General features: G+C 55.2%; 1 protein-coding gene across 2 annotated transcripts in view; it reads left to right on the top strand.

Moving 5' to 3' along the window:
* The window catches only part of PCSK6 (proprotein convertase subtilisin/kexin type 6), a 193,566-nt gene extending 180,688 nt beyond the window's left edge, over positions 1–12,878 (top strand). For both annotated transcript variants that reach the window (XM_081227293.1, XM_081227292.1), the window contains 4 exons: positions 1,627–1,730; positions 5,836–5,965; positions 9,993–10,105; positions 11,489–12,878. In XM_081227293.1, coding sequence (XP_081083419.1) covers positions 1,627–1,730; positions 5,836–5,965; positions 9,993–10,105; positions 11,489–11,586 — 445 coding nt within the window. In that variant the 3' untranslated portion in view covers positions 11,587–12,878. The remainder of the gene's footprint in view (positions 1–1,626; positions 1,731–5,835; positions 5,966–9,992; positions 10,106–11,488) is intronic.
* Positions 12,879–17,037: the final 4,159 nt, after the last annotated feature.

The raw sequence follows: 17,037 nt of genomic DNA, 5'->3' as shown, positions 1-17,037 counted from the left end.
CCGGGGGAGGGAAGGGGAACAGGACCCCAGAGTCACACGTCATGCCCGTTCTCTGAACCGGGGAGCTGGACGAGGCAGGATGAGGAGTGGGGGGCTGACATGTGGAGGAAGGAGAGCCCCAGAAGGGAAAGGCGGAGAGGTTCAGCTGGCCGCCACTGGGGCCTGGGAGCTCGGCTGTGGGGACCCTCCCACAGGGCCCCCCACCCAGGCCAGAGACTCAGGGTGTCAGGGGGAGGCACTGTGTTTCCAGCTCCCTGGAGCCTGTTTCCCAGTGGGGATGTGCTGGAGGCGGGGGGGCTCATCCCTGCTCCTGTGGGTCAGATGGGGGAGAGGAGGTCAGATGCTCAGGCCGGGAGCTGTGTCCTGGGGAGAAAACGCCTCTCAGGCAGCAGCCCCCCAGGTGGAGGCAGCGGTGCAGCCGTGACGAGCAGTCGGGGAGGACTGCGGACACTGAACCATCATCAGCCGTAATCCACAGAAAGCTCCTTTTTATTGCCTAGTATCCTCTTTAGCTATGGCTTCAAATCATTGGTCCCACTGAAGCAGTGAGGGCGGCCAAGCCGTGCGTCCATCTCTTTAGGCTGGGAACATCCATTAGTAAAGACTTGACTGAACAGCTGGTGCAGTGGCCTGGGGGCCGAGACGAGAGGGAGCCCTGGGGTCGGCCTCTGCCTTGATACAGAGATGCTTTCAGCCCCACCGACGTCCCCCCACAAAGTGCAGGAGCCTCTGGATCTCACAGACCCTGGGGCACGTGTTTGATGTGTCAGGCAGCAGATCCATCTACAACATGTGCAGCAGTGAGCCTGGGAACTGAAGCGGCCATGGCAGCCAACACCCACTCACACTGCTGGGTGCCTGACACCTGCCAGGGTTCTGTCCTCCAAGCAACCTGACCACGCAGGAGCCTTGATGGACAGCTGAGGGGCCGGAGGGGCAGGAAGGTTGGCTGGCCTGCCCGGGGCGGGGCTGCACTGCTGGGAAGGTGCACAGGGTCTGATCCAGAAGCCGTGTGCTCGCTGCCTGGACGAGCGAGGTGAGGGAGGGAGGCAGGAGCCACAGCAGGCAGGGCTGCTAGGTCCCAGGAGCGGATTTTATCTCAGGTTCATGAAGCACAGAAGGTTTCCAGCAAGGGCGAGGCAGGAGCCCACTGGGACTCAGGGTCAGTCTTGCCGCCAACCCCCCTCACACATCACAGATGCCAAGGCTTCACCCAGGGCTGCGCCCAGTGAGACCGAGCCAGTGGGGTGACCCACCTGTGCTCGAGTTCTCCTCGTGGGCCTTGGGTTCTACTGTGATTGATGTCAGTGAAGAGAAGGTGTCACAGAGCAGGAGAGCCCAGAAGGCGTGGAGGGCGTGGCCACGGGGCTTTGGGAAGAAGCTTCAGGACCACCGGCCACCAGAAGGCAGAGGCTCTGCTTCCAGGCCCGGGTGTCCCTTCCAGCCAGCCTCGAGATGCTGCAGGACAGCTTTGCCACTTGCATTAGTTCAGAACCTTAAGTGACGCCAAGAGCTGTGCTTGAGCAACTTTCAATTCCTCTCATGAAAGACATTTGAGGGCAAATCATAATTGAATTAGAGCTTTGGAAAGGATATAAAAGACTGCCTTTTTTTTCTTTTCAACAGCCTTGCACGAGGCAGCTGCATTCCAGACTGTGAGCCAGGCACCTACTTTGACTCTGAGCTGATCAGGTGCGGGGAATGCCATCCCACCTGCCAGACCTGCGTGGGTGAGTTCACAGCCTGCGGGGGCCACACTTGGAGCCCAAGTTCCCCAGGCCGGTGGGCTGACTACCTGGAAACCCAGAAAGCCCTAGGATTTGCGGGCTTCCGTGGGTGTTGCAGCATTAAATCCCAGAAGCCCTACCAGGGGCTGGGAGAGGGGAAAGGGGAATAGTGATTAATGGGTACAGAGGCTCAGCTTGGGAAGATAAAAAAGTTCTGGGGATGGATGGATGGTGGCGATGCTTGCATAACAATATGAATGTACTTAATGCCACTGAACTGTATGCTTAAATGGTTAATATGGTCAATTGTATGTTATGTACATTTTACCACAATTTAAAAAAAAAAAAAGAAAAAGAAAAACCACAAGGGCCCACTTGGAGCAGCCTGGGTTTCCCGGTGTCAGGAGCCCGGCCAGGTAGGGGATGCTTTCAGGCCCGGCAGGGATGCTAACTGCTAGTGAGCTCTTGCGTGGAACCCAGCCCTTGCCTCAGGGTAGCAGTGCCGGAGGTTCACGATTCATCGATTCTTCAGGCACAGGCTGGGCAAGTTTCCGTGGTGAAGGAAGAAGTCTTTTTAAAACATAGCCTTAGTTCCTTGTACCTATCTTCCCTATTTTGAACATTTTACTCAAAGAGGAAAAGATCTCTGTAAGCAATTTTATGTGTATTTTAATTGCACACAGAGAAGATAGCGCAGCTGCCTTCCAGGCGCAGTTTTTATGCAGAATCTCAGAGAATGATTGTCTTGTTGGGTTTCGTGCTGCAGAGTTGTTGGCACCAGGATACTGTAGCACATTCTGAGCTTGTGGGCTCATATGTATTTCTGATCGAATCTTCTCCTCTTGACCCTCCTTCCTGACCCAGCGCTTTGGTCCTTGTTCTAAGAAACCCACATCGGGTTGAGTTTTTGCTGCAGTAATGATGTAAGAATTAGGTCTCTGCTAAGTCACTGATGCCGTAACATGGGTCCTGGAATGCATGGCAGGACGGGGCAGCCGTCCCAGTGTGGCCACGGGAGCCCATGTCAAGGGGGCCCTTGACCCTTGACCAGAAGTGGACATGCCATGGCAAAGACCATCACTCTCAAGGCCTTTGGAAGATGTGCCTTCCTGGGTTCCCCTCCTGGGACAACCCCCCAAAAGGCAGGGGCCCAGCAGCCTTTCCTAGCGTTTGCCTTTGTTGCCTGTCATTTTCATTCTGTTTCTTTGACTCATTGTTTAGCCCAGGTTGATGAAGAGCATCGCCGAGCATCGCCGATGTCACTTATTTAGATTTCATAGTCGCTTGAATCCATAAAATTCAGGCGTGTAGCTTTACAATGCTCTTGAATTCAGTTATTCAGTGTGGTTTCCTTTCTCTGCATCCCCACACTGCCTGTTGGCAAACACTGTGGTTCTCTCACCCAGTCCAGCAACCTCTTTGTCACTTGAGGGGTCAGACTGTCCAGGGGTCTCCCCTGCTCCCCACACCCGCCTGCCCGGGTTCCCTCTATGCTCTGGGACGTGTGCATCCACCCCGGCCGCTGCTGGGACAGGGACCCCACCCACTTCCAGCACTGAAGGCTTCTCGCTGCCTGTCACGATCCCTGTCGGGAGCCCCTGGAGGCCTAGGCCACCTCCCCCTCCCCTCCCAGCTCCCACTCCGTGACCACTGCTGCTCCCCGCCTGTGAGGGGCCTGGGTGCGGTGTGGGGAGAGCCGTGGTTAGGCACGAGTACAGCATGGAGCACAGTGGCATCTGTCCCCACCCCAGGCCGGCAGTACCTTGGGACACTCAGTGGTGACTCAGTAGGAATAAGCCTCTTCCCATATCCTGGTCCAGGTACCCAGAGCCTCTGGCACAGAGGATGTGATCCCTTGGGGAACCTATCTGCCTTGGGTGGGTGCAGGGGACCTGGCAGCGCATGGCGCGTGGGTCAGCAGCCAGTGGGGCACGTGTGTGTGGAGTTGAGGGGCATGAGGGCCGGTCCTCACCCAGGGGAGCATGACATGAAATAGCAGATAAAAACCACCATGACAGGTCAAGAGAGAGATGGCAGAAGAAAGGAACGTGTTTTGTATCTCAGCGCCCTTCATAGCACGTTTTTCCTGCCTTTGGAATAAGGGCCCTACGTTTTCACTTTGTCCTGGGCCCCACAAACGATGCAGTGGATCCTGCCTAAGCATCACCCGTTTTGCTACGATTTTTATGATCTGTGTCCGCTTTTCAAGTGTCTGATGCCTGGAAAGCCTTGTGACTAAATGGAATCCCTGAGAGACTTTGAGTTACAAAGTTCACAATTTTTAGTAGTAGTGAAAACAGTTGCTCTAGGAGATTTGTGTTGACTCAGCTTTTGTCATCGTGGTTAAAGATCCGGAACATAAAACCTACCATTTTGAAGTGCATGCCTCAGCAGCACTGAGCACCTTCACGTTGTCATGGGGCCGTCACCTCCGCCCATCCAGGGCTTTCTCTTCTTCTAACCCCAGCTGAACGGGTTTCATCCGCTTTTAAGTTTAGCAAATTGAGCATTAAACTAGGAGCAAACAAGAATCGGTGTTCTTTTCCATTGCAGAAGCTCCTTAGGCACTGGGGACCCTGGCGGCCCTGGCAGTAGGACATGGGTGATGGGGTTTGTGGGGGGCACCAACGCCAGATGCTCCCTGCAGATAAGTGATGGGGGCTGGGGCACAAGAGCAGCCGTCCATCCAGAAGGACATAGACCAGACGCATTTGTGGGGTGGCTCTCCCACTGCATTGCAGCAACAGAGGGAGGACGCCCCCGTGGAGACCCCAGGCGGGTGGGCAGCTACTCCTCATGAAGGCCCTGGAACCCCAAGGGCTCCTGCTTCTGCCTCACGCTCAGTCCTGGGTGAGCTCAGAATCCCCTTCCAAGCTGGAAGCTATGGTTCTGAGAGCAGAAACCAGCTTCCAGAGCACCAAGCCTCGGGGCTGGCAGAGCCGCCCTGCGGACCCCCATCTGCAAATGGGTCCTCCCGTGACGCAGCCCAGAGGCCCCCCACAGGTCCAGAAGTCACTCCAGGAGGATGACCGGACACCTCTGCCTCAGCTGTCAGGCCTCAAGCCGAGACAAGACCACAGTGGGGGGAGGTCTAAGGAGGGGCTGTGGTCTCCGTGAGCATCTGAGATGGTTTCTCCCTGAGTTCGATCCTCTAAGCCGTCAGCCAGTGGCCACCTCACTGCCTCTCTGATGCTCCTTGGGGACTCGGACACAGAAGTGCACACCCAGCACTGACTTCTTGTTGGCCTGAATGAATGAACAGATGGGCAGACAGACAGATGGACAGCGCGGTTTCTTCACTCTGGACCACTGCCTGCCCAGGCTGATGAGTCCTCTTGACTGGGCTGCAGCTTTTCCTTCACGACTCTTGACCCTTCATTCAGAGCTCTTGCCTTTTCTGGTCCCCACGTCTCACCCCATAAGCCCTTAGCTGTTTTTTCTCTGTTGAAAAAGTCCTGATCCTTCACACCAAATACCTGTCAACCCCAGGCCTCCAAACCTCTTCCTTCCCTTTTCCCACATATTCTTACGCCGAGTCTGTCCACTAGAAATACGATGTGAGCTACTGATGCAGCTTTAAGTTCCCTCCAGAAACAGGTGAAAATAATTATAACATCTTATTTAACCCCATGTATCTAAATGCTACCATTTCTACATGTAATCCATATTTTAAAAATCAACGAGCTATTTCATTTTTTTTTTTAAACTATGTCTCTGAAATCCAGTGTGTAAGTGTGTTTGGCCAGGCCACATTTTCAGAACTCAGAGCTACCTGTGGCTGCCCTAGCTGAAATCGGGCCCAGGCCTGTTGGGAAAGGAGGCACCTGGAATCAGGGCCGATGAACGCGGCCCGGGCAGCGGGAGGTGTGCTGAGCTTGGTGCAGCCTCCATGTCCCCATCCGTGAGATGTGGGCGTGAGGCCCACCTCCCAGGAGTGGCCAGGAGGGCCCAGTGCAGACGCACAATGGCACCTGGGTGAATCTAGCTGTGTGGTGGCCTTGGGGCGTCTGAATAGGACCTGGATCTCACAGGTGCTGCAGCAGGTCTGGGACACGTGATGGGCAGGTGGGCGGTCCCTGACCTCTGCTGCTTTTCCCGCATCCCTCAGGGCCCAGCAGAGAAGAATGTATTCACTGTGCCCCAAACTTCCACTTCCAAGACTGGAAATGTGTGCCAGCCTGTGGCGAGGGCTTCTACCCAGAGGAGATGCCGGGCTTGCCCCACAAAGTGTGCCGAAGGTATGTGCGCCTTCCAGACAGTCCTCCTGATGTAGCCCGAGATTGCCGGGGAAGGGTGGTCAGCGGTGCCTGTGGAGGAGTGGCAGGAGGGCTGGGTCTGGTGGCCCCTGTCCCAGGGGCTGGGGGCAGGATGTGCCATGTTCCACGACAGCAGTGGGTGCAGTGGGCAGACAGGGACCCGTTTACAGAGGAGGGGACCCTGCAGGTGGTGATGGCCAAGGTCACAGTCAGGCGGCGGCCCTCATGCCTTTGTTCACGTCCTGAGTATCTGTGGAGACCTACTGTGTACCAGGCCTTGTGTGGCTGGGAGGGCAGGACGCGGAGGACGGGGGCCTGACCGGCAGAGCCGCCACCCCGGAGCAGACGCCAGGGAGCCCCACCTGCACCCCGGACCACAGTGTGATCACAGCATGTCATTAAGGAAACCACGTGTAGGATTTGTTTAAAATTTAAATTGGATAATTTAGAGAAAACAGAAGATCCCGACAACTTCCTCATTCTAAAGCCGCTTCCAGCCAATGCAGAGATGTTACAACCCGGCTCGTTCTCCTTTTCCGCTCCCTCCTGTGTGTCTGCAAGGCGCACCATCCTTTTTTGGGGGCTCTGAGCAGTGTTCTCTCTTGTCATGGGATGTGAGCAGTGAAAGGAGAAGATGTCTGCTTGGTGTCCTCTTGTCCTGCTGAATCTTGCCTCATGTCAGGCCTCATCGCCTGGAGCCCAGGAACAGGGCAGGGCAGTCTATCTCGTCTAGGGTGAGAGTGACAATGAGTCTGCCAGTGACCTTGAAGATCATGATGGTGGGAGTGGGGAAGGGGCCGTCCCTCTGATGTAGACTCAAAGAGGGAGCCTCAGGCGCCCACTTCAGAGCAGTGCAGGGAGACCATGCCTGTCTGGCAGCTCACAGCTGGGGACCCACAGTAGGGGTCTTTGAGATCCCCTCAGGCTGTGTTTGAGAACTCTTCTGGATTGTAACCTGTTCTTTAAAACAAACAAACAAACAAAAACCAACAACCTACGTGAGCAAATGAGAGACCACCTGGTCCTTGCGCTTGTGGGACCCATGCAAAGGGTTAGGGTTTCAGCCCCACTACCCAGCCACCTTCACCCAGCCTTGCTGAGTCCCGTGAAGGACCCTCGGCACCGGTGTCTGAAGTAAAGTTTCATTTTAACCAGCCAGCTGGTTCCAGGGTGATTACCCTAAGTATGGCAGCCAGGGACAATGCAGAATTACACAGTGATAATCAGTTTCGTTTGTCAGACACCCTGGCTCTCAGAGGATGCTGGGAATTCCCACGAGTGTGGCAAACAGCCCCCGCAGGGCACCCAGAAGCTATGGGGTCCCCAGAGGCAGGGGGCAGGCAGCCCCCGTGAGCCCCTCCCTGGCTGAGGAGGGCAGGACCTCCCTGGGTGCTCACGTCCATGCGTGGCAAAGCTTTCAGTCCTGGAGGAGCGTCCAGTGCTGGGACTGACACAGCAGGCCTCAGAGATATACCCCCGGGAAGCGGCCTGCACGGGACGCCTAGGTGGTGAATATCCAGCACTTCAGAGAATTCCCGTCTCCCGAGTCCCAGGGCTCTGAAGACCCCTCAGCGTGGATTCCCCTGGAAGGACAAATGGCCTTGGTTCCGCAGGGCCTCTCCCCACCGCGGCAGCAGCAGCGTTCAGAGAGCCTGGCTCCCCGAAGGCCCCAGAATGCTGAGTGCCGGCCAGGGCAGCCTCGAGGGAGCGAGCAGCCAGGCAGGGCTCATGGGGAAAAGCCAGGCCGGGACGCAGGCCTGCTACGTTGGCAGCCTGGATGCCGAGTCAAGACCCGTTATGCTGAGGCCCACGGCTGAGAACAGTCCATGATAAGTATCTCAAAAGAGGCGCCGGACACCCCAAGACTTAGGAAGAGGACCTAGAAGGGGGAGCAAGGACCTCTTTGAAGACAGAGCAACTCGGTGGGGTGTCTGCCCCCCGCCCTCCTACCACCCTCCCTCCCCCGGCCCCTCCTGGGTATGTTGAGGCAGGGCAAGACTCAGGCGGGCCTTCTGCTCTGTCCTGTGCCCAGTGTGACGAGAGTTCTGCCATCTGACTGTCACCTGGAACAGCCTAAAGACGGGAGGCAGGGAAGTGGCCCCGGCAGCAGGGCAGGGAGAGGAATGCAGTGGGCGCTGCCCTGCAGACTTTGGCAGGACAGTCGCTGTGGTGTTTGGGGGTGAGGTCGGTACCACAGAAGGAGCAGAACCAGAGGCGTCTTGAAAGCCCGCTGCCCGAGAGGACCACCTGCCAGGCATGGTAACCTTGATGGAGGAGCCATGAGGGTCTCTCGGAGAAACAGGGGCCCCGAGGCAGTTCGGGGAGCAGCCTGATGCCGGATTCTTCCCCAAGCCGGGGCCTCCAGATCCGAGCCCAGGCTGGCGGACACCTGACCGGGGCCTTGTGAGCCCCTGAGAGAGAGCCCGTCCGAGGCTGTCCAGGCTTCTGCTTGTGGAACTGGGAGATGCTGAACAGTGGTGGATTAAGCTGCTGCATTGTGGTCATTTGTTACATGGCCGAAGAAAACCGACACAGCTCTGGGGGCTGCCATGGAGGTCCTGGGGCTCTGTGAGGCTGAATTTGAAGACGAAAGAGAGCTGTGTGCAGCCGGGTCTCCACTGTAGCTGCCCTCTTACTGTTTATAGCAAAGCAACCCTCAGCCAGGGCCTTCGAGACAGCTGACCCCCAATTACATGGCTTGGCTTGGCCCTGTCTCCCGTGTCACTAGCGGACATCATCTGTAAGAGAAGTGGGAGTTGGGGGGAGTGGTCCCCTGTGCAGTGGCATGAGGGGCCTGTGGCCCGGCCAGAGCAGTGCAGCAGGACAGGGGCCAGGCCCTGGGGTCTCCCCCAAAGCACGCAGTAAGAGTCTGCACGGCGGGCCCCATCCTCCTGCTCCAGGGTCTGTGAGGGGGGAGGGCAGGCTCTTGCTGCAGGAGGAGGAAGTCGGAGGGGCTCCTGGATGCGGTTTGTGTGTGGGTTTACACGTTTATAAACATAAACTATGGGCCTGAACTCCAGTTTGGAAGCGCCCTCAGCGACTCCAGGCGAACAAAAGCCACCTCTCATCCAGGCTGAGGGCCTGCTGTCCCGGAGGCCCTGTGCAGGCAGAATCCATGGTGACATCTGACCCCAGCACAGGCCCGCTCAGGAAGGAGGCCTACAGTGAGCCTTGCTGTTGGCGTCTGCTCGCTGCCTGGGAGGTGGCATCTGTCCCAAGCACTGCCTACCCGATGCCCCGCCCACCCTGTCTGAGCCCCGCTCCTGGGCCTGCAGCTGACAGGGAGCTGGGAGGTGGGTCTGGGGAGACCCAGTCCCTGGAGCTGGACGTGGAGAAGACAGCAGGTACAGCCCAGGTCCCTTCATGGCCCAGAGCAGGAAGGGGCGTCGGTAGGCTCTTCTGTGAAGGGCCCGATGGTGAGTCGTTTAGGCTTTGCTGGCCGTACAGTCTCCAGAGCAGCCGCAGACAGACGCAGATAAACGCACTGTACAGTGGAGTGCGCTGACCCTCCCACCCCCAAGGTCATGGCACTCTGTCAGCAATAGTCCTGGGTCCCGTCTCCGGGACAGGTCGAAAGGGCATCCCCACCCTCTGTCCCCAGCGGGGGAGGCCGACATCACCACAAAGGAGGCTCAGCCCCGGCCAGCCCCAGGGTCACGTCTGTCACATTCGGGGGAGCCTGGCCCCGAGCCCCAAGAGTCAATGCTGACCTCCTCAGGGAGCCACCTGTGGCCACAGTGCCCAGGAGGGCGTCCAGGTGAGCCACGGGGAGGCTCAGAGACCTGGGCCCATCCTCAGCTCCGGGCATCCTCCTGCCAACTGGCCGTGACCGTCTCCGCCCTCCCAGGACAATAGAGGAGAGACGTGCAGATGCTTGGCCAGGGTCTCGGGCCGTCGTGGGGGGCACAGTTACAGCCAGGGGTGCAGTGCGGGAGGGTGGGAGGGCTCTGGGAAGGGGCCTGGAGTGGCTGTGCCTCTTTCCCATCTGGGAACCTGTGTTCCCCTGTAGGTGTGACGAGAGCTGCTTGAGCTGTGAAGGCTCCAGCAGGAACTGCAGCCGGTGTAAGACAGGCTTCACACAGCTGGGAACCTCGTGCATCACCAACCACACATGCAGCAATGGTGAGCATGGATGGGTGACGGCCCCGAGCCACCTCGGGGCTGCCCCGGGCAGAAGAGAAAGGAAAAGAAGATTCAGGGACCGCAGTCCCTTGGACAGCCCTGTGGCCTCTCCTCTCAGTGACCACTTGGCTCTCCCCTGGGCCTCCTCCCTTCCCTTTAGGCCTCTCACATTGACCAGAGAGGCATCTCCACCACCAGCGCAGCTAGTGTGGGTCGGTCCGTTGAGTAACTCTTACAAATGATTCTGTTCTCGTACCGTTCCCACTCTCCTACCATAAGCCCAAGGTGGTCTGGGTGTGGTGACATGCGTTAGGAGAGGCCAGACCTTGGAGATCAAAGTCAGGAGGCCTGCAGGCTCTCAGCCTCCCTGAACATGTGTCAAGGCCCGCGTGTCCATGGGAAGGACCTGCCTTTGTGCTGTGGGAGAGCCCTGGTGCTCTAAGCCAACGGGGAGAGGCAAGGATGGGCTGTGAAAACAGGAGTTCAGAGGAGACCAATTTGGGGATTCCGGGCAAGAGAAAGTTTGGCAGAGGACTCTGGCCTGGAGACTCAGTGCAGGGGGCCATGGGCAGACGTGCCGTGGCGAGAAGGAGCCTCCATGGCTCAGCAAGCCTAGGGAGGAGCAGCCTGGGGCTGGCTCTGGGCGCTGTGAGCTGGCAGGCGTGCAGGAGAGGGGAACCGCCAGTGCCATGCTGTCCGTGGGCACAGAGCTGGCACCGGCCCCAGCCTGGCAGAGCGTGAAGCCCGCAGAGAGCACTGTGGGCACACCCTGTGGACCACGAGGTGGTTTTCTTGGCTTGCAGAATCATGTCCCTTCAAAGGCCAGGAAGCTCCTGCTTTAGGAAGCCACCTCCTCGGGTTATGTATCCAGCCCGAGAAAGTGAGACTGTCCCCGGGGGGGTCTCCCGGTTCCCATGAATGGCAACATCCTCAAAAGCCAGCTGCCGAGGGGAGGGGCCAGCCTCCATGGCTCTTCCCTTCCCCCTCAGCCTTTCCCTCTTGGTGACCCCCTTCCTCCCCCATTTGGGGTGTCCCCGGGATCATGGCGTAGCCTCCATCCTGCCCCTGCCAGGCCTGACCCCATCTTCCTCCCAAGTCCCCCAGCACAGCTGTCCAGGAAGAGGAACAGGGACCACGAGGGCTCCCTGGCACAGCCCAGGTGTCCCCAGGCCCTGCCCACTCCCCTGCCACCCCGAGTCCGCTTTTGTCTCCCAGACTCAGCTCTGGCCTCTGCCGTGCCAGGACCGCCACACATCACGGGGGTGACTGGGAGGGCTGCCGCCCCTGCTCCCCCTATGACCCCAGCAGAGTGGGGTGATGGGAACAATCCTAACTGGCCCCCAAATCTGACATGTCTCTCCTTTCTCCTTCCCGGGGGCCCAGCCGATGAGACCTTCTGTGAGATGGTCAAGTCTAACCGGCTCTGCGAACGCAAGCTCTTCATCCAGTTCTGCTGCCGCACCTGCCTCCTGGCTGGGTAGGGGCGCCCGGCCGCCCGCACAGGGCAGGGCCCCTCCTGTCTGTCCGTCCACCTTCCTCCAGGCTGTCGGCCAGAGTCCATTTCAGGAGTGGTGCCCTGCATCTGACAGCTTTATCTCCCCAGGAGCGAGGTCCTTCCGCGGCATCTCTGGGTGCCCAGGCCAGGTGGGTGAGGGCTTCGAGGAGGTGTCGGCGATGGCCTCTCACACCCTGCTTGCTGGCTCCATTCTTCTGGCTAATTCACAACAGGAACAGAACGAATTCCAGGAATCCACAGCTCCGGCTTCAGAGCAGCTTCTGGGACCATAAGTTTACTGAATCTTCGAGACCAAAGCAGAAAGGCAGGATGCTTGGTGCATTGCTCTTCTCCCGTGCTTTTGGGCAGCCCGCAGACCCCTGGGCTGTGCCCCTGCGTGATGGAGGGCTGAGGGGCATACCTGCTCATCTGCCTGCCACAGTCTGGGGGACGGTTAGGTCAGACTGTAAATAAAACAGATTTCGGGGCTTCAAACGTGTGACCGCTGGGGATGGAGCATCTATTTCTGCATAATCAGCGACTTCTGAAACTGCAGCCATGGCTTAGAAAGTCAAATCCCAAACGGATGGGTTGGAGGGACCCTCCTTCCTCTGCCGCCCTTTCCTCTGAGGGAGCTGAAGGTCCCTGGTCTCTGCATCCTGTCTGTGACTCTGGGAGTCTCATGGCCCAGATGAACGGTCACCTCTGCCTAACACAGAGGGTCCCCAGGAGGCATCCTGGGGGCTGGCCAAAAGGTGCCCCAACGACCAAGCAATTCTTCCTACCAAAATGTAAACCCAGCCTGTGAACTGTTAATTGTCTGTCGTGTCCCATTTTGTGGAATTGCTTTGAAAATACATTGGCCCTGCTTTTCAGGAGACTTGTTCTTAAGGTGGGCGCCCCTGTGTCTGTGTGTGCTATGAGCCTAACGACACGGTTGGATTTATTTTTGCCAAACCTGTGTGGGTATTTTATAAGCTACGTGTTCTAATTTTTACCGATGTTAATTATTTTGACAAATATTTCATATATTTTCATTGATATGCACAGATCTGCTTGATCAAGTCCCTTTAATATGGGAGTAACATTTGCCTTAAATTTTTTCGAGCTCGTTCTCCATTTCGTCCTGCTCCCCTCTTTGACTGTAACACATTTGACGAGTCCCCTGTCAGCTGGGGGGGAGCCCAGCTGTTGTTCGTTGAATCCACAACTCCGAAAAGGAAATCCACAAAGCAAATACAGTGTTAACCCTAAATTAATAAAAGAGTTAACATTTCATGGCAAAGGAGCCTGTGTTTCTTTCCAAGGCACAACGTTGAAATGTGGATACTGGCCAGTGTGTGAAATGGCTTTATGTGTGCTTTTATTTCAAGGTCTTTGAACTTTAGCGAATAATGCTGCAGCAAAGTCGTGGGAGAATCCCAAAGTTCCAGCTCCAGGGTGTCCTTTGGCAAACAGACCCTCTTCAGGCCACAAAAGCCCAGACTGCAAGCCTCTTCACCTAGAGCTGCGAGTATGATTTCATTAGGTTACAGCTTGTCTTCCGCACAGTGGCTGAAATCCCCACACCCGTGGGCTCCGCGCTGCATGGGATTTTTACCCTGGCCTCTCTGTGAGGTCGGAGTTGTACTTACTAGGAGTCCTTTGTCTGCAAATATAGGAAATGCACCAACTAGAACTGACTTGGGAAGACAAAAGTGGGGGAGGGCCGTTGTTTTGGGATTCCAGGGTTGTTTGGGAATTTCAGGAAAGGTGCAGCCGGGGCTTGGGAGCCCTGGGACCAGCATTGTCACCTGGACCCTCTTCTCATTGCAGCAGTGCCTCCTCTCTGTCCACTTGATGGGACAAATGACAAGACCACTCAGAACTCCCAAGAAAAATTGGTGCCCATCCAGCCCTCTAAACAAGATTTCTGAATCTGCTTTGGGCCCGGGTTCCTCTGCCTTGCATCCGTGTTTGCCTGGTTCCACCAGCTCTGGCCACAGGGACACGTGGCCCCGGAGCCCTTCCAGTGACCGTGTGGCCAGAGGTGGGGAGCAGCATGCAGCTCTCGGAAAGCGGGGGAGGCCATGCGACCCGCCAGCTAGCTGCCGCCACAAGCAGGACTTGGCCCGAGCTGTCAATGTGACGTAATGAAGGACTGAGTGAGTGTGTTTGGGAGACAGTAGCCAGGACTGGGCAGAATATCAGTAAGAATTCAACCTCCACCAGGAGCCTGACTGAATTAAAACCAGCAGCTTGCTAAGCACCTCTGGTGCGGGGCACCATTTTAGCCCCTAGAGCTTTTTGTCCACTGAGAACTCATGGTTTAACATGTTTGCAACTGAACCAGAAATTAAGTCCTGTTATTACCAAAGGACACCACCTACAAGAAGGCCAGCGGGCAGCACATACCCGCCCGGCAGTGGCTGGGCCAGCCTGTCCCGGGGCTGGCGAGTACAGTGCAGAGTTGAGAAGGTGTTCACAAAGGCCTAAGGACCGATCACCCCCTTGTTAAAAGGGACTGACCACATAAAATGCCTGTTTGCAAATGGTCCGACCTTAAGATTATCTGGACTCCGTTGGGGCAGGACACGTCTATGGATTTTGTTTTGCGTGATGGACTCGTGGGGCACGTCCTCTAAACCCGTCATTTCACAGACTGAGGCTCGTAGAGCTGAAGTGACTTGTCTGGGGCCGCCCACTGGCGAGGGTGCTCCATTGTGTGCCCCGGGAGGGAGGCCGGCTCTCAGCAGGAGGGATGGTCACTTCTGCAGCTGGCCAAACGCGGCCACGATGCATTCATTTTAAACTGTCTTCATTGCCAGGGGATGACATTTTTCTGACCTTGTCCCCAGAGTCTTTGGCACCTCACAGTGGTTCCCAGATGCATGTCCCCATCCCTCCCAGTCCACTGCTGGTCTTATACCTTGTACCTCTTCAAAGGGCTGGGGAGAATTGCACTTTTTACAGGAGATGCACTTATAGTGGGAAGGAGGGGGGTGAACAGAGCTTTAAGTACAAAACGGTGGCGGGGGGGCAACATAGTCTAAATGTGGCCAATGGTGCAGTTCCCTTGAACTTGGGGGACTGCCATTCATTGCATTTAAATCATTGATAATGTATGGCTGGAGGAGCCTTAAGCCTGCAAGCTTGGGGCACACTGGGGCCCCTGGGAGCAGGTGAGGGGTGGAGGTTTAGATCACAGGGTGCAAAGAGGAAGGAGGTGGAGAAGTGAAGTAAAAGGAAGGTTATTTTAATAAGAACAAGCAAGGGTGATGGAAAGTAATACACCAAAGCCATTCTCTGGCATTGTAAGGTTCTGCCCGGCCAGCTGAGAGGCAGCTAGGGGCCGACTGTCATGAGAAAGGAGGAGTTTGCATCCTGTCCCAGACTTCTCAGCTGCTTTCCTTCGTGAGCCAAGGCTTTATCCGTCCTGCTGGTTGTCTCAGGCTGTCCTGACGCCCCAGGCTCTGCGGCTTGTCGGTGCACGGAACAGCACCCCCTACGTGGCACAGCAGCTCCTACCACCCAAAGCTGCCCCCCCCGGCACCTCCCACTCTATATCAGCTACACTGAGGGTGGTCCTGTTGAGCAGATGGGCACCAGTGTGCCCAGAGCAGGGAACATCTCATTGCAAAAACAGTGGTTCTCACCCAGGGGGTGATTTTTTGTCTCCCTGGAGTCATCTGTACTGACATCTAGTGGGTAGAGGCCAGGGATGCTGCTAAACATCGTGGAATGCACAAGACAGGCCCCACAGCAAAGAATTATCCAGCCCCCAAAGGTCAACAGTGCCGAGGAGGTTGAGAAACCTTAGCCAAGAGAAATGAAATCAAAAAAGAAAACCTGTTCTCAACTTCCTAGAGATACCCTAAAATGAATAAAACCAGCTATAGCTTATGTCCCTGTTCGTGTGCTGAAGCAAGGGAAACCCGTACTACTTTCCTTTTTTAAAGTAAAGAAATAAACCCTTCTGTTTTTTGTTTTGTTTTGTTTTTTTGTTTTTTAACATCTTTATTGGAGTATAATTGCTTACCCTTTTGTTTTTAATTGAATAAGAGAAGGGCTTGTCAAATCAGCTCTCTGGTCTAAGGACTCCACCTGGTGGTTCTCTCGGGAATGAAGTGAAGTTTGGATTGTTTTGTTCATTTTGAAACAATCACAAGGCAAAATTACAGAAAAGTTGCAAGTACAGTACAAAGAAATGTTTTCCTGAACAATTGGAAAGTAAATTACCAATGTAATATCCTACCACCTCCTAAATACTTTAAATTATTTCCCATAAATAAGGATCTTCTATATAACCATGGGAATCAGGAAATTGGTATATTCCTACCATCAATCCTCTGACTGGATTCAAGTCTTGCCAGCTGTCCTGATAATGCCCTTAGCAAAAGGGTCCAATTTAGATCACACTCTGCATGTACTCATCAGGGCTCTAGCCTTCAATCTAGAACAGTTCCTTGGTTCTTTGACTTTCATGACCTTGAACCTTTTAAACACGACTGGCCAGTTATTTGTAGGCTGTCCCTCAGTGTGTGCTTGTCTGAGGTTTCCTCATATTTTCATTCAGGTCAAGCATCTTTGACGTGAATCTCTCCGAAGCCATTCTGTGTTCTTGTCATTGCATCCTAGTAGGTGATACAAGACTCTGACTTGTTCCATTATTGGTGGTGTTAACTTTGATCAGGTGATGAGGGTTCCCTCCCCTAAGCTCCCCCCCCGCCCCCGGGCTATGAAGTGATGCCTGCTAAAGGATGTCCACTATCCAACATTGTGCTGACGATCCCAACCAAAGCAATAGGGCAAAAGATAAAGAACTGGTATAAGAATTGGAAAGGCAGAAATAAAACGTTCATTATTCTCAAAGAGCAGGGTTAGGCATGTAGAAAATCCAAAAGAACAGTTATAGATTAATGATTAGAATTAGTAAATGACTTCAGCAAGACTGCTAGATACAATGCCAGTATCAATTGTATTGCCACTGTAAATCAACTGTATTTCAATATACCAGCACTCAATGATTAGAAAATGGAATTTTTTAAATAGAAGATACTGTTTACAACAGCATCAGAAACTATTAAAATAACTAGAATAAATCTAGTAAAAGAGATATAGGACCTCTACACAAAAGCTATAAAACACTAAGAGAAACCAAAGAAGATCTAAATAAATGTTTATGGATTGGAATACTCAATATTGTAAACATAAGAATTCCCTTCAGGGACTTCCCTGCTTGCACAGTGGGTGAGAATCCACCTGCCAATGCAGGGGACACGGGTTCGAGCCCTGGTCCAGGAAGATCCCACATGCCGCGGAGCAACTAAGCCCATGCACCACAACTACTGGAGCCTGCGCTCTAGAGCCCATGAGCCACAACTACTGAGCCCACGTGCTGCAACTCCCAAAGCCCGCGTGCCTAGAGCTCATGCTCCACAACAACAGAAGCCACTGC

The sequence above is a fragment of the Mesoplodon bidens genome (genome assembly GCF_964165515.1).
Source record: "Mesoplodon bidens genome assembly, chromosome: 3".
Taxonomy (NCBI): Eukaryota; Metazoa; Chordata; class Mammalia; order Artiodactyla; family Ziphiidae; genus Mesoplodon; species Mesoplodon bidens.
The sequence above is the reverse complement of the archived record's forward strand: the minus strand, read 5'-3'. Positions and strand labels throughout refer to the sequence as shown.